The sequence below is a fragment of the Lepidochelys kempii genome, chromosome 1 (assembly GCF_965140285.1).
Source record: "Lepidochelys kempii isolate rLepKem1 chromosome 1, rLepKem1.hap1, whole genome shotgun sequence".
In the NCBI taxonomy this organism is placed as follows: Eukaryota; Metazoa; Chordata; order Testudines; family Cheloniidae; genus Lepidochelys; species Lepidochelys kempii.
The window spans coordinates 324,794,419-324,813,891 of record NC_136380.1 but is presented as its reverse complement, the minus strand read 5'-3'; the positions used below and the strand labels follow the sequence as shown (position 1 = coordinate 324,813,891).

The following is a 19,473-nucleotide window of genomic DNA, read 5'->3' as shown; positions in this document are numbered from 1 at the left end:
GAAACTATGCAACATGCTCTGGAGTGCCATCTATTGGCACTGTATTTATTTATTAACTATTTATATCTACGCAGTTATAGCGCACCTATAACAATAGTCTACCGAGAGCATGTAAAGCAGGGGTTCTCAAACTAGATGTTGTGACCCCACAAGGGATTGGATGGTTATTACATGGGGGCGGGTTGCAAGCTGTCAGCCTCCACACTCAAACCACACTTCGCCTCCAGCATTTATAATGGTGTTAGATATAAAAAAAAATTGTTTTTAATTTATAAGGTGGGTCGCACTCAGAGTCTTTCTGTGTGAACGGGGCCACCAATACAAACGTTTGAGAACCACTGATGTAAAGTCAGCCATCAGTAGAAGTGTCTGTACCATGCTGTTAGTACAGATACTTACGAACTGCTCCATTGTGAATACGAGCAGACATGCTAACTGTGAGCCTTGCACATACTTCAGGTAGAATATGAGGTCCAACTTCTGAAGCAATTTCGACACAGTGATACTGCTGGTACTCATCTAGATCTTTTTGACTGCACAGGTTCTCCGCAGAACTGATTCTGGGAATAAGTCCAAGCTTTGGAGTTGACAAAGAAAGGAAAGGGCGTTCAGAAAACTGTAGTTTACCAAACTCTGCTACTTCAACTCTGCGCTTCACGGTTGGAAACCCTGAGCTCAGCCATTTCTAGACCTTCCATCTTACTGTTCCATCACCCAAATCCCCATTTATTCTAAGGTTTTGGGTGTTGCCCTAGATTTTGAGATAAATGAGTCTGCATTATGTATATAGAAAACCAAATTATGGTATGTCCTCAGAATGATGTATGTACAGAACTGCTGATGAAGTCAGCGGCAGCTGCACTTGTGAATCTAAAGGCAGAATTTGGCCAACATTTTTACATGCATTCTTGAGAGAGAGAAAAGTAGTTTGAAGAACTGAAGTCCAAACTTGTTCATTCTTCCCCCTTCCCCCTTCCATCAAACTCAGTTTTACGAAGATTATCAGAGAAACTGATGTTGAACTATTTTAAAATTTTATCTGGAAATGAGCACAAACCAAATACCCCCCTCCAAAACTTCCTTTAAACTTGGGAAATGTTTGGATATGAATTTCAAGTGTGACTCCCAGCTCTGCAATGAACCATTCCAAAACTCAAATATGAACACTTCTGGGAAAATTCAGATCTAGATTTAGATCCAAACTCCAGGATCCATCTCTACACATATCCAAGATTTTCCATGAGGATCACACATATTAGCTTAGATTTTGTAGAGAAGCTGTGCCCAAAGACCTGTGTGCATTTACCCTACTAATGATTGCACATCATCAGTAAACGAACAAATGATCAATTATACAACCAACTGGCTAGTAACGTGTGCAAATACTGTGACTGGACATACAGTTATAATATTCAGACACAGAACTTAGAACACAAATACAAATCTGTATTTGAACATGAAAATATGTACACCCAGTACAAATTAGTGTAACCACAGGCATGCTTTTCTGATTTTTTTGGATAAAATTTTATTTTAAATGGTTAAAATAAGAGTTCTAAAGTCTGTTCACAAAATATTTTTGAATATGCCTCTGTCAAGGAGCGTGAAACAGGTATAAATATTATTAAAAAGAAATATGTAACAGGATTACTTACTGAATCAATCAAGATGTATGATATAGTCTTTGGATCAGAGGCAGAAGGCTGCGATAAATAAACATCTACAAAATACTCTACTCCTGGGTCTAAGCAGAAAGGAGTATGTAGAAGTGCAACTCTGTTTAGAAGGAATAAATATAGGAGTCAATATTCCTTTATCAGAGAGTTAATAGGTATAAAGTATTTGCTTAAGAAAATATATAAAGGATGTAAATAAAGATTTGGATAAGTCTTCTGTGTTCACATGCCTTATTAACAACGGGAGTTACACACACATGATCGGGAGAGACTAGATCCTGTGTGGGAGTTTGAGATGGAGGAGGATGCAATTGACTGGGGCTCCTATGTGTGACAATAATATAAATAATAAATAATCCATTTGATGGCTTAATTTCATCGAAATAAGTGGCAACCATTCCTTCACTGTAATGATCACTGTAGAGTGATTTTTAAGATGATGAACTTTTAAAAACATTCTATTTCTTGCTGGTATCCCAGTTCTGGATCTGTCATGAGCAATGTCCACCTGGTCATTCTGAGGATATTTGTGGAGTCTGTAACTCGTTATTCACATTTGTGCACTTCCTACCATTCTTTGGCTGAGACATTAAACTGAAGCTGTTTCCTTCTTTTAGCTATGGAAGTGCAAGTTAAAAACTTTAAGGCAGTTCTGAAAATAGGCGAAGCCAAGGACATCCTTGGGGTCTCTTGGCCAATATTTCATCTCTTTAATGAGGTAGGTTCTAAAGACCAACATTGTGTCGAGTTATTGGTCCAGTAGCCAAAAGGGTTGCTGTCAGGAGCTGGGCCTGCATTCCTTACTCAGGCAAACCTTTGACTTATGTGGAGTTTTGCCTAAATCAGGACTGCTGCATCAGGCCCTCAGATTGCATCCTACTGCTGCTCTGTTCTTTGGTGTAGCAGCAATGCGAAAGGCCACATGCCCTGTTCTAATTCTGAGTATGTTCCATTCATATTCTCACTTTCCCATGCATCTATCCCTTTGCTACAAAACACCTCCGAGAAGAGCATTGAACACTGAATATTTAGAGTTGTAAAGAAGGTAACAACATCCTGACCTCTTTGTAGCTGGCAGAGCCAATGTGTGTGGCTCTTGCAGAAGTGCCTTGTTTCTGCAGTGATCACTTGTCAAAGCACCAGAGGGGTTGACCGCAATACTTCCTATCCAGTCTTCTAAAGACTACACATTTGGGAAGAAAGTTGTGATCGTTTTCAAAAAATACCTGAAAAATTCTTTCTCACATGCACATCAACCTGCCAATGTTACTGAGAGCCAAACTAAATTATAACATATTGCAGTAATAACCACCAAGTTCCCTTTTGTTCATTACATGATGTTTTTTAGAATGTTCTTTACTGAAAAGTGCAGGAGAAAAACAATGGTTAGTATAATCCAAATAAGTTCAAAATGGAGGGTCAGATCTTGAACTGATGTAAATGGGTATCGTTCCAACAAAGTCAGTGGAGCTGTGCCCATTTACACCAGTTAAGGATACGTCCCAAGAGGTTATAATACAGAATTCAGCACATAACTTTGCTCAAATTGCTATTAAGTAAAAATGAACTGAAATAACTTTGTAATGAGGTTCTTAAAATTCTAAATGTATTGTCTAAATCTTTACCTGGGAAAATTTATATCATAGCAGCACAATTCAAAATCACAGATTCATTCAGAGCTGATTCTTGCACTCTAAATCAATGGGAGTTTTGCCTGACTCAGAATGATAGGAGCGGATCTTTAAATAGATTAGTAGACTGTTTAAAGTATAACAGTCATAACTGATAACTTGAATGGTGTTGTTACTGTAAATATCTGAGAAGTGAAGGAAAAAGGGATGTTCTACTGGGCCATGTAGACCACATATGTGGCTTATAGGAATAATTGCCAACTGTTTAATCATATCTAAAATGATTATGCATTTTTCATGTGTCAAATATATGGGCACAAGATGAAGTCAAATCAGGGGACACAGATCAGGAATTCTGGAGGGTGAGGCTGCCCAGAAAATATTCTCCAGTTCTGGTTCTGTTTTATTTTATGAATGACAATGGTATGTGGTGCAGGGGGATCATGTGGGGTCAGTGGTGCAAGTAGAATCCATTTCTTACTGGTATGGGGGGGCATCAGTTAAGGGGGAGGGGGCATGTGACCTCCCCACGTGACCCTCCATGTGACTCTTCCCTGCCCCACCCCCAGTCCAGGGCCCCCACGCTCTCCCCGTTCCCTCCCCAAGATCCATCCCACGTTACCTGGGCCGGGGCAGAGCTCTGTCTTCTTCCTGCTGCGCTGGAGACTTCGGAACCGCAGTGGGGAAAGGAGAAGAACATGGGGCCGCTGGGCAGCCCCACGCCAGCAGCTCCTCCAGCACAGTTCTACAGCCCCCAGCCCCGCCCCTTGTCCTTCCACTAGGGTGACCATGTACCTGTTTTTCAACAGGAACACGTGGTTGAAAAGGGATCCTGGCAGTTCCAATCAGCACTGCTGACCAGGCCATTGACTGTCCGGTTGGCAGCGCTGTGCAGCGGGGCTGGCAGGCTCCCTGCTAGCCTCTGCGCTATGTGGCTCCTGGGAAGAAGCCAGCATGTCCAGCTCCTAGGCTTAGGGGTGGCCAGGGCGGTCCGCGTGCCGCCCCACCCTCCGCCTGCAGGCACAACTCCCATTGGCCGGGTCAGGGCAGGGGACGAACTAGCTCGACTTGCCAGCACTCAGCAAGCGGCTGTTGAGGGGTCATGGCGCACACCTCTCCCACTGCTGCCAGCCCTCTTCTCCTTCTCATGCTTCTCCTGTGGCTGGGCTTGAGCTGTGGTGTGTGCCCTGCGGTGAACCAGTCTGTTGCCCCATTGCTGGCACCCAGGAGTTCAAGGTATGTATCCCCGTCTCCTAGCACTGGGAATGGGGCTGCTGGAGGAGAGGGGAGGAGAACGAGACAAACCCAGCACCCAGCCCGGCCCGGCTCAGCCAGCTCGGGGAGTTGGGAGAAGGCCCGGCCCAGCAACACCGCCTCTGCCCCAGCAGCGCCACCCCTGAGTCCACCACTGGCCCCAGTAGCCCCGGACTCTAGGCAACTCCTCCCCCCGAGCCCTGCACCCCTCCCTGTCCCACCCCCCGCACCTCCATCCCCCTCACTGCCTCCCTCCCCAAGCCCCCACACCACCATCCCCCTCATGGAGTGATGGAATGAGCAGGGGGCAGGGCCTTGGGAAGGGTGCGTAGGGGTGGGGCCTCAGGGAAGGGCGGGGAAGTGGGCGGGACAGAGGGCGGGGCAAGGGTGTTCGGTTTTCTGGAATTAGAAAGTTGGCAACCCTACCTTCCAGGCAGCTGTGTCTCCTCTGTCTGTACAGCGGCAGCCCCACCGGAGGACAGGGCTTGGGGGGTGGGGCTGGCAGTGGTACAGCTGAGCCAGAGGAGCTGCCTGCGTGGGGCTGCCCAGCAGCCCCACTTTCTGCTCCTTTCCCCATTGTGGTTCCCGGGAGAGCCCTGGGGGTTCTGCTTCTTTCCTCACTGTGGTTCCCAGAAGAGCCCTGCGGTTCAGGGCTCTCCTGGGAACCGCAGTGGGGAAAGGAGCAGATCCCCCAGCCCCACTCCCTGCCCTTCCACAGAGCTGCATCTCCTCTGTCTATACAGCAGCAGCAGCCCCGCCGGAGGACAGGGATGGGGCTGGTGGAGCTGCCAGTGTTCTGCTCCTTTCCCCATTGCTCCTCCCAGCAGGGAAAGGAGCAGAACGTTGGCAGCTCCTCCTGCAGCTGTGGCCCCCCAGCCCTGTCCTCCGGCGGGGCTGCTGCTGTACAGACAGAGGAGACGCAGCTCCGTTGAAGGCCGAAGGGCGGGGCTGTGGGTGGGACAGCTGCGCCACAGAAGCTGCTGGTGTGGGGCCACCAGCTCCTCCTGTGTCTTTCCGGTACACCGTACTGGCTATAAATACCTTGCTGGTACAGTGGACCGGACCATCCTACTTGCATTGCTGTGTGGGGTGCATGTTACTGCTCCCTTGAAAAAGATGAAAAGGCCATATCTCTTTTTTTTTAGTTTAAAATGACAATATTGGGTTTTTTGAACATTAAGCTTAAGAGGAGGAAATCTCTCATTTCCTCAAGCAACCTTATCATTAAAGATGCTTCAAAAGTCGCACTATGGGGCAAATCTTGTCCTGCATGGATCAGCAAGGCTGGGGAGAGGGGGCAAAGTAGAATGGTACCAGCTTTCAGAAAGCAGAACAATCCTGCTTGGGTACAAGGCAGACTGGCTCAAGGTGACCAGGGAACACGTGTGTGTGTGTGTGTGTGTGTGTGTGTGTGGTGGTGGAGGGGGTGGGGAGAAATCCATTGCTGCCCTCTCAGAAGGACAGTGTGTGTTCCTAGCTAGCATGTGCTGCCTGTGGCAGCATATGCACTAGCCGGCTGTGGTACACGAGTGGGTCCAGTAGCCAGAACCTTGTCCTAGTGCTAGGTTGGTTATCAGAGCCTGTTGATGCATAATTACTTCCTCCTTACAGGCCACTGTGAAACACCTGGCAGGTTTTGGGCCCTATATCTTCTATTTATGGGACAAAAATATGATAGGATAAAGCTGATAGTTTTGCTCCAAACCTTTGTACAAATCTGAAAACAGATGTGTCAGTCCAAAGCTCTTGTTCATTTGTCATATTACTACCAAAAGTGAAAGAGACCCTGCTCTGGAACAGCATCTCTTAGGAAAGTGTTAATGGTGAATTAAAGGTCTGAATTCAAATACCTCAGGTTCATAACGAAGAGCGATATCAAAGTCCATCGCAAAGGGAATGTTGCTGATAGTAAACCTTAATCCGGCACCATTCAGGACACGGGCAAAGCCAGGACCTGTCCATGTGACAGGTTTGCCAGGGGTGGGCTCCCTGAAAACAATGTCCAGAGCAGAGTTCCTCCCAGACTGAACCCAGCCCTGCAAGGAGATAGTGACACTGTGAACAATAAATACAGGACAAAGATAGGTGCTTCTGCTGTGCAGATTCCTAGTTTCTGCAACTAGTCAGCATCATTTTGTAAACATGCTGAAGATTTGGTCCCCTAAAAAAACTCATATATATATATAAATTAAAGTTATAGTCACAGCTAGAAAACCTCTCTTGCTCTTTGTCTGGGGATTGTGGGAGGTTCTAGAAGTGAGGCTGTGTCTGTTATGTGCTTTAGCTGGATTTCTGTTAGTCTGTTTGGTTACTTTCTGTTTCTTTGTTTCAGGGGTGTTGTTGGTTCCTCCTTTTTTTCCCTTGGGGTGGGTGGGTGGTTTTCTCCATGGGGTTCATTTCAGATGGGTTTAGTGGTTTGACCTGCAAGCATGGGGTTCGGGGTGTGCCTGCTGTCTCCTACGCTGCAGAGGATGTGGTGCTGAGCGTCGGTAAGGTTATTGGCTGTGCTAATATAAAATCTGCCTCTTGAATGAGCAAATCTATAGTGACTTTCCTGGCCCAGAAGCAGTTTGTGAATTGTTTGGTACAGTAGGGACTCTGGGTCAAGGAGTCTTTTCTTCAAGTATTTCCCTTGTTTACTCCTGCTAATAAAGTAGTTTTTTCCAATGTCCCCCCTTCCTTCACAACAAGACATTGGTATCTGCTCTCTCCCACTACGGGAAGATAGTTTCTGCTGTTAGGATGATTCTGTTACGCTGCAAGAACTCAGATGTGGGGCATGTTGTGTCATTCTGCCACCAGTTGTATATGGTTCTAAATAATCTGGAACAGCTCTCGAACCTGGTTTTAATGCACCACATAGATTATACAATATTTGATACCACTGAAAACATGAAATGTCTCTAGTCTGGTGACCCTGGTCATTTGAGGGGTTCCTGCGCATGCACTGCCTAACACTCTTGGGGCAACAGATATGCCAGCTACTCCCACTGAATCTCTCTTCTGCATGAATGATAAGAATGTTACAGTGGTGGCCCAATGTTCTTCTGAGCTGGCTGAGTCTGAGGGAGATGAAGAGGATAATGATGATCTCTGACTTCTCACTGGTTCCAGATGTCCCAGTCTGTCAGCTACATAGGAAGGGTGGTACAGTGAGAACGAGATAAGTGATTTTTTGGATAGCACTAAAGCAGGGGTGGGCAAACTACGGCCTGTGGGCTGGATCCAGCCCCTCAGGACTTTGGATCCGGCCCACAGGATTGCCACTCAGAAGCGGCCGGCACCACGTCCCTGGGGGTGGGGGGTGCAGAGGGCTCTGTGCATTGCCCTTGCCTCCAGGCACCGCCCCCCGCAGTTCCAATTGGCTGGGAACGGTGAACTGTGGCCAATGGGAGCTTTGGGGGAGGTACCTGGAGGCGTGGCAAGGGCAGTACTCAGAGCCCTGTGCCACGCCCTCCCCCAGGGGCCGTGCAGGGACGTGGTTCCAGCTGCTTCCCAGAGTGGCACTGCTGCCACCCCAGAACCGCTTTAGGTAAGTGGCACCAGGCCAGAGCCTGCCCCCCAAAACCCTCCTGCACCCCACCCCCCACCTCCCTGCCCTAAGCCCCCTGCCTGCACACTGCACCCCAACTCCCTTCCCTGAGCCCCGTCACACCCTGCACCCCAACCCCCTGCCCTGAGACCCATCCTGCACTTTGCACCCCTCCTCTGCCCCAATCCTTTGCCCTGAGCCCATTTCTGCACACCGCACCCCCTCCCACACCCCGCACTCCCTTCCGCAGCCCAACTCCCTGCCCCGGCTCTGCATACAATTTCCCCACCCAGATGCGGCCCTCGGCCCAGAAAGTTTGCCCACCCCTGCACTAAAGGGAAGCAGCGAGTTGAGGTTGGGCCTATATTCCTGATTTACAGTGCTTTGTTCACTCAGCCGCCTTTGTCTCGAGAGATACCTTGGTTGATTGCAGGAATCATTTCCATCTCAAAAAGTTGTTGGGTAAGGTGAGGAAGCATTCAGGGATTGTTCAAGATATACTGGCCTCTCCATGGCTTATTTTGTTAAAAGTACTTCCACTTTCCATTGTTTCTCTCTGCTTTTGGCGCTCTCCTAGTCACTATGGTGCTGCTCAATTTTGGCTCTCTAAATAGTAATGGGTGCCGGGGTGGTCATAAAAGGGCACAACTCTTCGAATTTCTCAGACAACTATGGGCTGATGTGGTCCTTTTGCAAAAGACACACTCAGACCCCGATAACGAGGGGAACTGGTTGAAGGACTGGAAAAGTGAAACTTTCCTGAGCCATGGTTCCAATGTCACTGCTGAAGTAGCTGCTCTCTTTTCCCAGGATACTGGGGCACAGATCTGCTCTGTGAAGGAGACTATGCAAGGGCGGCTTCTCCAGGTGGATACACAAATTGGCACTATTGTTTTAAATCTTTTTTCTGTGTATGACCCTATTCTGGGGTGAGATCGTGTCTCCTTTCTATAGACACTTGCCTATGCCATGTTTGGCTATGACCCAGATACTACCATTGTGCTTGAAACGGATTTCAGTTGCAGTGTAGATTATGTTTTAGACAGGAAACATGAGGAGCCAGACCCTTAGTCAGGCATGGAACTGTACTGTCTCCTGTAGACCTTTGGACTAGTAGATGTTTGGAGGCCCTCTCACCTCACTGTTAGGAAGTACTCTTGGCTGAAGGCCCAGCTGCAGATTATAAAACGTGTAATCAAATTGACTTGCAACTTGGACACTTTTTGGCTGACTTGGTGTATTAACAATATTTTGAGTGAACTTGGTGATGATGATTAAAGCTACGATTTAGTCACGGAGGTCACAGGAGTCACAGAATCCATGACTTCCAGTGACCTCCATGATTTCAGCCTGTGGTGGTTGGGAGCTGCAGGGTCCCCTGCCTCCAGTGGGAGCAGGGAGCTGCGGGGTACCCCCGGCCCCTCTGGAGCTCCCAGCCGCCGCGGGCAGTGGGGGAACCCCCAAGTTCCCAGCCGCCGTGGGCAGTGGGGGAACCCCCGGCCACTGGCAGGGCAACCCCTGAGCCTCTGGCAGCCGTGGGCAATGGGGGAATCGCTGAGCCCCCAACAGAGGACCCCCATGGGCGGCGGGAAATCTGAGCCCTTAGCCACTGGCGGAGGAACCCTCCAGTTCCTGGCTGGGGAATTTTGCAGTTCCTGGCTGTCGCAGGAGAACCCCCGCAGCTCCCGGCCCACCGCCACTGGGGGTACTCCGCAGCTCCTGTCCGACATGGGAGGTGGGGGCACCTCACAGCTTCCAGCCCCCACGGGCAGTAGGGGACCCCTGAAGCTGCAGGGGTACCCCGCAGCACCCAGCTGCTGCAGGCAGCTCCTAGCCCTTGCAGCAGCCAAACTTCAGGCGGTGTGGGGACCCGCAGATCCCCATTTTGTCAGGTATATTTTTAATAAAAGTCATGGACAGGTCACAGCTTCCATGAATTCTTTTTTTTTTTTTTTTTTTGCTGTGACCTGTCCGTGACTTTTACTAAAAATATCCTTGACAAAATCTTAGCCTTCATGATGATGCTTTAGTGAGCCATGTTTAATGTTTGCTTAATGTGTTTTGCTTTATTTTATTCATGCCTTTTGCTTATATAGTGCAATTTTATAACATTAAAATAGTTTTAATGTAATTTTATGTGAATAAAGGTGTCATCTCTCTCTCTCTGTGTCTTTCTTTCTCTGTTTTCTAGACATAACTATAATCTATTTTAAAATATGTTTAATAGACATTTCAGGCTGTTCACTCACAGACACATTTTTCTGGGCAGTCTATTATCCATGACTGTAGATGTTTATAATGGGAAGAAAGCTGACAATGGCTTAAATTGCAATGATTCTAATAGGTATGATGCAAGTATCTATGTAAGTCTCAGAAGTTGAAAATGAGCCCCCTACTAGGAGGGAAAAAAAATGGACTTTTTTCCCTTGTCACATTTTTGTTTCTAAACAAATCTCTGAATTTGTCCTACAGCTTGTCCACTAAACATGGCAAAATAAGACTGTGTGTGTGTGTGTGTGTGTGTGAGATAGAGAGAGAGAGAGAGAGAGAATTATAAAATATCCAGCCCAATTGTATATCAACAACTGAATTAATGTATTAATGAATTAATGTATCCCATTGGCATAAGGATTCTGATACACAGGCCTGTAAATTCCAATTTCATAGTCACCAGTGGTTTAATCCATTCCCTAAACCAAAACTCTTGTTGCAATATTAAACATTAGCAGCATTTGTTGCAATTCTTTGTTGAATGATTACTGTAGTATCTGTTTACCTGTTCCAACCCCGGTTTTCTTACGCTTCGTTTCTTGCTCCTGTTTAATACAATATTTCCATTTTCAATAGTGAAATCATATCCTTGCTGCTGAAAATAGACATCACACCTTGGTAAAGCTGTTGGTTTAACCTTAAAAGCAAAAATGGATGATTTATGTGACAGCGCAGTTTGAATAATCTTTAAGCATAGATGACTATGTAAAAATGAAAATCCAAACAATAGGCTACAGTCTCTCCTGGTGTAAATGGGGGCAGCTCCAAGAATTTGGCTCAATAAGCACTGAAAATATATCTATTTTGCAATGCCTACGTCTTCACTGCAAATACCCTGAATTAGCTAACTTGCGTTGAAACAGCTGTGAAGACACAGCACCTCAGCTTTTAACTCGGGTTAGCTGCTCAAGTTCAACCCCAGAGTCCCCCTCGAGTTGGTAACATGAGTTAAAAGCAGAGTTGCCATGTCGTCACTGCTGTGTAACCCTAGCTAGGTAACTCGAGTTAAGAACACGCTTTTATCTGCAGTGAAGACATAACCACTGTTCCAACCAGCTTTTATTGCCACAGACAATTGGCACTCCACACTATGTCCCAAAAATCTGTTTTCTATTTCATTACTGGAACGTAGGTTGATTACTGCTTGCGATTATATCGGATTATTTGCAGATACGCCAAGCAAATAAATAATTTTTTATGATGTAAGCAGTGTCAGGATGAGCTCCACCCTGACATCTGGTGGTGAGGTGTGGCAAGTTGTGGAAAAGAACTTCAGGGGCCGATCTCATTTGCATAGGCACACCCACCACGCCTAGAATGAGACCATAGCTGCCCAAATGGTCACTTTGGCTGCTGTGGGATCCCCAGTGTCTCTGTTATTGGGGCAGGAAGAATAAATTGTTATTATCCTGATTATGGGAACTGTGCTTGGAACTGTACGTGGCCTTTTGTTATGATGGAGGGATTCACCATCAACTAAGTAGCACTTGCTAGGCAAGGGTCATGGGTTCCAAAACTGTGTGAATGGAGAGAGGCTGGGGACAAGTATTAATACTTGGTGGCATGGGCCCCTTGGTGAGGGCCTTACATGCTAATTGCACTTCCTCCTCTCTCCACTGTGGAATATCAGAGCTAATTTTGATTTCATTAGAAGTCTAGTTACAGGCTGCTGAGCTCACTTTGGGCTGACAGTGCACCAGCACTGGGGCTCCCCTACTACAAGCTGAATTCACCTAAGAGCTGAAATCACTGAGCGTTGTGTTAAGTAGTGGGGGAGCCTGAAGATATATTGTGGAGCAGTTCGACGCGGAGCAGTGTGTGGATGGCAGGAGCTGCTTGTGGGCCGTGGAGCTGAGCGAAGGAGTTCGTGGGGCTGCTGGCGGAGCGGAGCGGAGCGAAGGAGTTCATGGGGCGGCTGGCGGAGCGGAGCGGAGTGCAGCTGAGCGAAGGAGTTTGTGGGGCGGCTGGCGGAGCGGAGCGCAGCTGAGCGAAGGAGTTCGTGGGGCGGCTGGTGGAGCGGAGCGCAGCTGAGCGAAGGAGTTCATGGGGCGGCTGGCGGAGCGGAGCGGAGTGGAGTGGAGCGAAGGAGTTTGTGGGGCGGCTGGCGGAGCGGAGCGCAGCTATGGAGCTATGGGGCGGTCAGCTTCAGATCATGTAAGGTACCTCTTACCCCCGCCCCATTTCCACCCAGGTTGGGAGGTAAAGCTCCGCAGATAAACTTTCGAACTCTGGGGCTGCCCTGACCAGGGACAGAGACTTTTGGGGCATTGGACTTTTGGGACTTTGGGTGATTTGGGGTTGCTGGACTCAAGAACCAAAGGGAAAAGGGCATGCCCCAATTTGCCTGGGGTGGGTTTTTTTTTTGCTCATGGGTTGTGTTATGAATCCTGTTGGTGGTGTTTCCCCAACATAATGCCACATTGTGTCTTTCTGTTATTAAAAGACTTTTGCTACACTCAGACTATGTGCTTGCGAGAGGGGAAGTATTGCCTCTTGGAGGCGCCCAGCGGAGGTGGTATATATTTGTCCCAGGTCACTGGGTGGGGGCTCGAGCCGGTTTGCATTGTGTTATTGGAATGGAACCCCTAGATATTGAACCCGGCCCTTGTTGCTGCCAACTCTGACGGGCAGAAGGGTTACAATTATCCCCTGCTTGTGGCTTCTCAAGGACACGTGAGAGGAAACATTTGTAGAAATCTTGGCGGAAGAAGAGAACACATTCCAGTAGAACCAAAGCTTGCATTGTGGATGCACAACAGCAATGTCTATATTAAGAAACTATTTTAAAATCAATGTTCTAAAAGACATATGGACTGGCTCAGTTATGTGTACTTTTGAAGAATCTGGACTAAGTTCAGAGTCAGTGTATGTAGTGGTGTAAGCGAGTCTAAACAAGTCCATTAGAGCTATTCTAAAGCTGGCATTAATGAACAGAGGAAGACCCCCACCCTCACATACGGGAAGCCACAGTTGGGATAGAACCACTGAAAGGTTCTTTCTAATCAAGTGCTTTGGCCAGAGATGAAGGTCTGTGCCAGGCACCTCAGCACTCCAGAGTATCCAGCTGCCATCATGGCCTCTCGGGCTCTTTGGCAGCTGGCATAAATGTTCAGGATGCTCTAATTTACACTCAGGACTGGCCAGGTACCTGGACAACTCAAGACTGGGGGAACACGGAGGACACCTGTGGGCACTTCTCCAAGGGCTCTCTGGTTACAGTCAAAGACTAGGGCCAGGGAGTGTCAGTCAGTGTAATTTACACAATGAGGAGTGTCATTTAAAATTACAGGGGAGGGTGAGGAACCCACTTGACATGAAATCATCTTCCATCCTCCTTTAGGTTGCTTTTCCCACTACAGCACTCTCCCCTTTGCCCTCAGCATTCCACTGACACCAACCTAGACTCCCTTACACATTACCTCTGAATACCGCACATAAAAGCGAAACATACCAAAGGTGCAGATCTGGAAAGCGGCTTTGCATGCTCTGCTTCATAGATATAATAATCCAATGGTAAAAAGAAGTAGCCTGGGGCTGCTTCTGTACATTGACGGCCCACAATGTTAGGAAGACATTTACACTGCCCATCGCTCGATGAACACCTGGATGAACAGGTGGGAAAGAAGAGGGGTAAGAGTCTCACCAATGCACATATGTTTATGTACAATACATAGGCAGTAGCTATTCTACCTTTGCTTTTATTCTTATTGTTCCTTTCACTGTAAAATTAACTCAATTTTAAAATATTTTTCCAGCAACTGCTATTTCTTGCTTGTAATGCTGGAGTTTATTCCAGTGCTTCCTTATTAATCAGCTGGCAAAGGTATGTGTTTGTCACCCTTGCTCGCTCTACCAATTCCACAAACTGCAATATGTCCTGTATTCACTAGCTTGGTTTTACCTAACCATGTGCATAGAAACGTACTGTAGGAGTTACTATATGGGACCACACCATGCACTCTAGTAACCTTTTTCCTGGAGTAATAAAGACCCTGACCCAGCAAAGTATAGGGCTAATGTTTTCAAATGTGAGTGGCCTAAAGTCCTGCATTTTTTTTAAAGCAATGGGAACTCAGTACCTTTGAAAACCAGGCTATTTATTTAGGTGCCTAAACATGAATGTAGGAACCCAAGTTCAAAAATATTGTCCCTAACTAACTGTACAACGTTGGGGGCCCTGTGCATCGGGAGTCAGGTTGGGGTGGTTTGTACTTTTCATTTAACTGATCTTGAATCTTAATGACTGACAATTTGCTTCAGAGAAAAAGATAAGGGCACATCTACATAAACACTTACTGCATAGCAAGCTAAGGTGTCAATCTACAGCCGTCCAGTGTGCTGCGCACAAACTGTACACATGGACCCTGCTGCTGCACACTAAAAGTTCCTTAGTTCGTACTGACATTTCCTGGTCAGACTCAAATCCATTGAAACATCGCTAATAGAGTCACAAAACCTTATACACCAGGGTGTTTTTACATTGCTCACACATGATGAGCCTCTGTCTCTAAACTACTTGGCTTCTTCATTAACCACGAGATCCTATGACCCTATCAAAAAGGTGCAATATGTGCTGGTGTTAATTCATTACCATCAAAAGGAGAATGATACTTTAAATGACTTACAAGTTATTGTGGGCTCCACCAATGTCACAGCCACACGGAGAACAGCCATATAAATGATTCCCAAGCCCCCAGTATCCTACCTATGATAAGAAAGGAAAACGTATTGATTTTTGACTGGGAATATTTAACAACTTAAATAATAAAAAGCCCAATCCTTTTTGACTAAAAGAAACTCTGCTTTCATTGGGACTATCGATTTCACTCATTTTCTTTCTGCAAAAGCTGGTGCCAGTAAACTTGGCTGCACAAATGTTCACAAAAAGGCCCAATCACGGATGAAGCTCAGTCATTTAAAGTGTCAAGTGAATATGCATAGACAATGCTTTTCAGTACTTGTCCAACCCTAACTGTTCCCACCTACATTTTCAGCCATGACAACTTCCCCCATAAAAGAACAGAGGGCACAAGCCATCAAGTGTTTTCAACAGCGGTGAGTATAGGTACTCTCACAAGGAATTATCTCCACCATCACTCAGGGCTGTCACAGTGGGGACATGGTAGAAACTGCAGAGGTCACTCACAAGGCAGTAGCCCCCTGCCCCATCCCCACTGGAGTCTGCTGGGGGATGTACTTGGGGCAATCTAACTATCTCTACAGCGGTACAGCATTTGCTGGTTTAGTCATCTAACAGCTCAATCCTGCTCCATTGAAAACAATGGGAGTTTTGCCAGTGACTTCAGTAAGAGCAGAATCCGGCTATGTGCCAGCCAGCCAGACCAGGCTGAATCAATTGAAGCACCACAGAGGACCGTCTCCAGGTTGCTTTAATTAGAATGGGTGGAGAGACTCATCTGAGGGCTCCTTGTAGCAAGGACTATTTGTTCTCATGCCCTGTCACTCTTTTTTGTCTAATTCTATGATAAATGTTGTGGCCTATGGGCCATTTCCACTTGGCATCGTGTTGTGTTCCCCTTTAACAGGATGTCCACAGCAGAGGCAAATAAGGAGGCAGGACATGGGCAAGGGGAAGACATTTGAGGAGGTGTAAAACAGGATGCTACATGAAGCAATAATAAAAGCCTCCCGATTACATACAAGGCATTCTTCACAATGTGGCCCTGTGACAAAGCGCTGGCAGAGACACTCTCCAGTCACTGGATCACACATGGAGAAAGACAAGCTCCCAGAAGGGTTGCAGGAGCAGGCTGCAAGGAAAGAAACACATAATCACCTCCGTTAGTGCCACTGCAGGAATGAGCCCTACACTGACTTTTGGTGGGAATTCGAAATAACCATTGCACTCAACTATCGGGGGAACAAACTGCAGAAGACCAGCTTCAGAATCCAATTAACACTTCGCAAACCAGCTGTTTCTGAGGGGCAGATCATTTTCCTCAGGTATTTGTGGTGGGCATCTGAAAGGAGAAGTTCTGCTGGTGTGCAAGGGATGGCTCTGGCAAAACATGTTGGACTCCTGGAAGAAGTTCTGCGCAGTGGGTTCTGCTGCATTCTTCATCTTTGCTCCATTGTAGTATTCTCACCATTGCTGAGCCTAACCTCTGCCTTTATTAGCCTTATTGTTATTTATTCTTTGATCAGCACAATGTGTTTGCAAAATTTGACAGTCCCTGAGGAGGACAAAGATGCACAATTTCACTTGAAACTGGTTCAAAGAAGCGATTGGCTGAAAGTTCAAGAGTAATGCAGTCTGCAGCCTTTGGATACCCAGCATGTCAGGTTTGCCGCCTACTTGATCTTTACCAGCCCAAAGTGCAAGGCCTCCTAAATCATCCCCAAAAGAGTGCTCTCACATGGTAATGCAGACCTCATCTGTTTTGTTTCTGTTCCAGGTGGGTTTCTATGGATTTCCATTCATATTTTTAGGGTATAAAAACCATGAATATGAATGTTCAGCTAGGGATTTTGAGGACATTCCCCTTTTCCTCTGTTTAAGAGGCACTGGTTTACCTGCCCAGGTAAATAGTTTCTATATGTTTTTGAAATACTAACCCAGGACATGACTCTGCAAAATCTGATGTAAGGTGCTTGCAATGGACATTTGTCTGTGTCACTAACAACCTTACAAACTGACAGCAGAACATTACAACCTGGGACAGCATGCATGTTGCAAGCCAGGAGGGCGGTGCATTGGGGGAGGCATGCTGGGGAAGTCTTGAATAAAGCCTACCTGCCCTATGAGCGATTCAAGCTAGTCTCCTTCGTGATTACCAAATTACCCTGATACTTGTTTAATATAAATAAAAATATCATCTGTTTGAAGTGAAGCTCTGGAATAAGCTTCCAAGGGAAGTTATAGAATCCCCGTCACTAGAGGTTTTTATGAACAGGTTGGAGGTGCTGACTTTCTGGTTTCCCTGGGGGTGCTTGACCCCTGCTACACCCCAGACCCCATCCCATCCCTACCCTGCTTCTTCCTACCCTGTTCCTCCCCTCCCCAAGGACACTCTGCCCTTGCTCCCCCTCTTCCTGCCACCGCTCCTCCCGCCCGCCCCACTGCCTCCTGCATGCCACTGAACAGCAGATCACTGATGGGTGGGAGGCACTAGGGGAGGAGCTGATCGGCAGGGCCCACTGGCAGATGGGAGGCACTGGGGAGGGAGGGGGGAGAAGAGGGAGGAGCTGACCAGCAGGGCTGCCAGTGGATGCTGAGCACCCACTATTTTTTCCCCCTGGGTGCTTCAGCCCCGGAGCACCCACGGAATTGGCACCTCTGGGTAGGACAAATATCTGTTAGGGATGGCCTAGGTTTACATGGTTCTGCCACAGTACAGTGGACTGAACTGGATGACTTTTTCAGGTCCCTTCCAGCCCTACATTTCTGATTCATTTCAGATCTTTTCCAGGAAATATCATCTGGTGCAATAAGTGACGGCAGACAACCTGATGTGACTTGTAAAGGGGCCAGATTTATTTTTTATCTGCCTCTGTCACATAAAATTAAGTTTTGAAAGGAAAAAAGAAAAAGATCATAGTTTACGTACGCTGGCAGCCAAGAGGATCACTGCCACTCAGCCCATAGTAGTTCTGCCTGCACATGTCACAGCGGACTCCCTCAACGTTTTCCTTGCAAAGGCACCGACCAGCAATAGTTCCAAGAATAGGGTCTGTATAGCTTTCACACAACCCACTGTATAATGTGCCTTCTGGGTCACAATCACAGGCTACAAACACAGATATGCAAATGGAGATGTGGAAATAATGATATTTAGAAATATACATTAAAATGCAGGTCCCATAACTGCTATTATTTATTAAATATTTGTATTCAGGTAGTGCCCAGAGACTCCTGCCAGGATCAGGGCCCCAGGGTGTTAGACACTCTACAAGCAAAGCCTCATCTTAACCAGAATTATTCGAAGGGCCTTCCAGGCAAAACATACTGGAGGGGGAGTTACTCATCCCTTGAAGAATGCAAATGCTTCCCTCTTCTCTTTGTGCAGAGGGAGGAGTCATAGCCCCATCCTAGTCATTCCTCACCCTCTTTCAGGTACCTAGCATCTCCAGGATGGTAGGAAAAAGCAAGCAATACACTCCTGAATAGGGTTCTGGTAAATCCATCTTGAAGGATGCAAGGTTATAGGGAACTCATTGTGTTCACCTCTTCTCTTCCATCTGTGCAGGGGCTGGCCGGACTCTGGCCATTTATGGCTATTCATATTTACCCTGATTTGTTACAAGAAAGATAACCTCCCTGCCGGACTTCAAAGCTGACTTCAGTGATGAGCCATAGTTGAAATTAATGCAGGGTCTTTTTCCCCATTAGCTTGAAAATGCTGTTAATCAACTGGTCTATACAATGCTTCTGCTTCTAAGGTAGGCAAACATTTTTACATCTATATTGATTATTAAGTGTATTGATGAAGAAAGCACTTGGAGAGGGTAGCAGCTTACAAAGAGAACTAGAAATATTTAATTTTGAGCCAATCATTGCTAGCCATTTGTAAATGGGGAAAGAACAGCGCACTTACGGATGCAGGCACGAGGGTCTGAAATTGTTCTGAGGGGATCCCGGTAAAAGAAGGGCTTGCACTGATCACAGTGTTGCCCCATGGTATGGTGCTGGCAGTCTTCACATACGCCACCACTGATGCGATCATTAGCTATGTACACGGCCATGTCAAAATGGCATCGGTCCGAATGGCCATTGCATTTACACGCTAAAACAGAAAACAAAGTGTGCTTTATTTAAGAGCCGGCACATTTTGATTCATGCTTCTGCTCGTGCTCCCACTGAAATCAATTATTAATGTTAATATTATTTTTAAATTTTTATTACAGTAGTGCCCCAATATGTCACTCATGACTACGGCCCCATTATGCCAGGTGATTTACAAGTCCAGGAGCTGTACATAGTACCACGCTCAGAGAGATTACAATGTATGGCCCAGATCCTGCAAAGAAGTACACTATGCAAGTTAGTAGTTCAACTGACTTCAGAGGGATTACGCACTTGCAAAAAGCTAAGCACGTGGATGAGAGTTTGCAGGATTGGGGCCTAATCAAAGACAAAATGGAACCAGTG

The 19,473-nt window shown here is 46.7% G+C and overlaps 1 protein-coding gene across 1 annotated transcript in view; it reads right to left on the bottom strand.

The window, feature by feature from the left end:
- Window positions 1-19,473, bottom strand: part of LAMB4 (laminin subunit beta 4) — a 104,003-nt gene that overhangs the window by 31,655 nt on the left and 52,875 nt on the right. The window contains exons 10-18 of the mRNA XM_078852687.1: window positions 18,920-19,108; window positions 17,933-18,112; window positions 16,026-16,135; window positions 14,990-15,069; window positions 13,816-13,966; window positions 6,412-6,597; window positions 2,738-2,859; window positions 1,656-1,776; window positions 400-577 (exon numbers count right to left, since the gene is read on the bottom strand). Of these exons, the coding sequence (XP_078708813.1) occupies window positions 400-577; window positions 1,656-1,776; window positions 2,738-2,859; window positions 6,412-6,597; window positions 13,816-13,966; window positions 14,990-15,069; window positions 16,026-16,135; window positions 17,933-18,112; window positions 18,920-19,108 (1,317 nt within the window). The remainder of the gene's footprint in view (window positions 1-399; window positions 578-1,655; window positions 1,777-2,737; window positions 2,860-6,411; window positions 6,598-13,815; window positions 13,967-14,989; window positions 15,070-16,025; window positions 16,136-17,932; window positions 18,113-18,919; window positions 19,109-19,473) is intronic.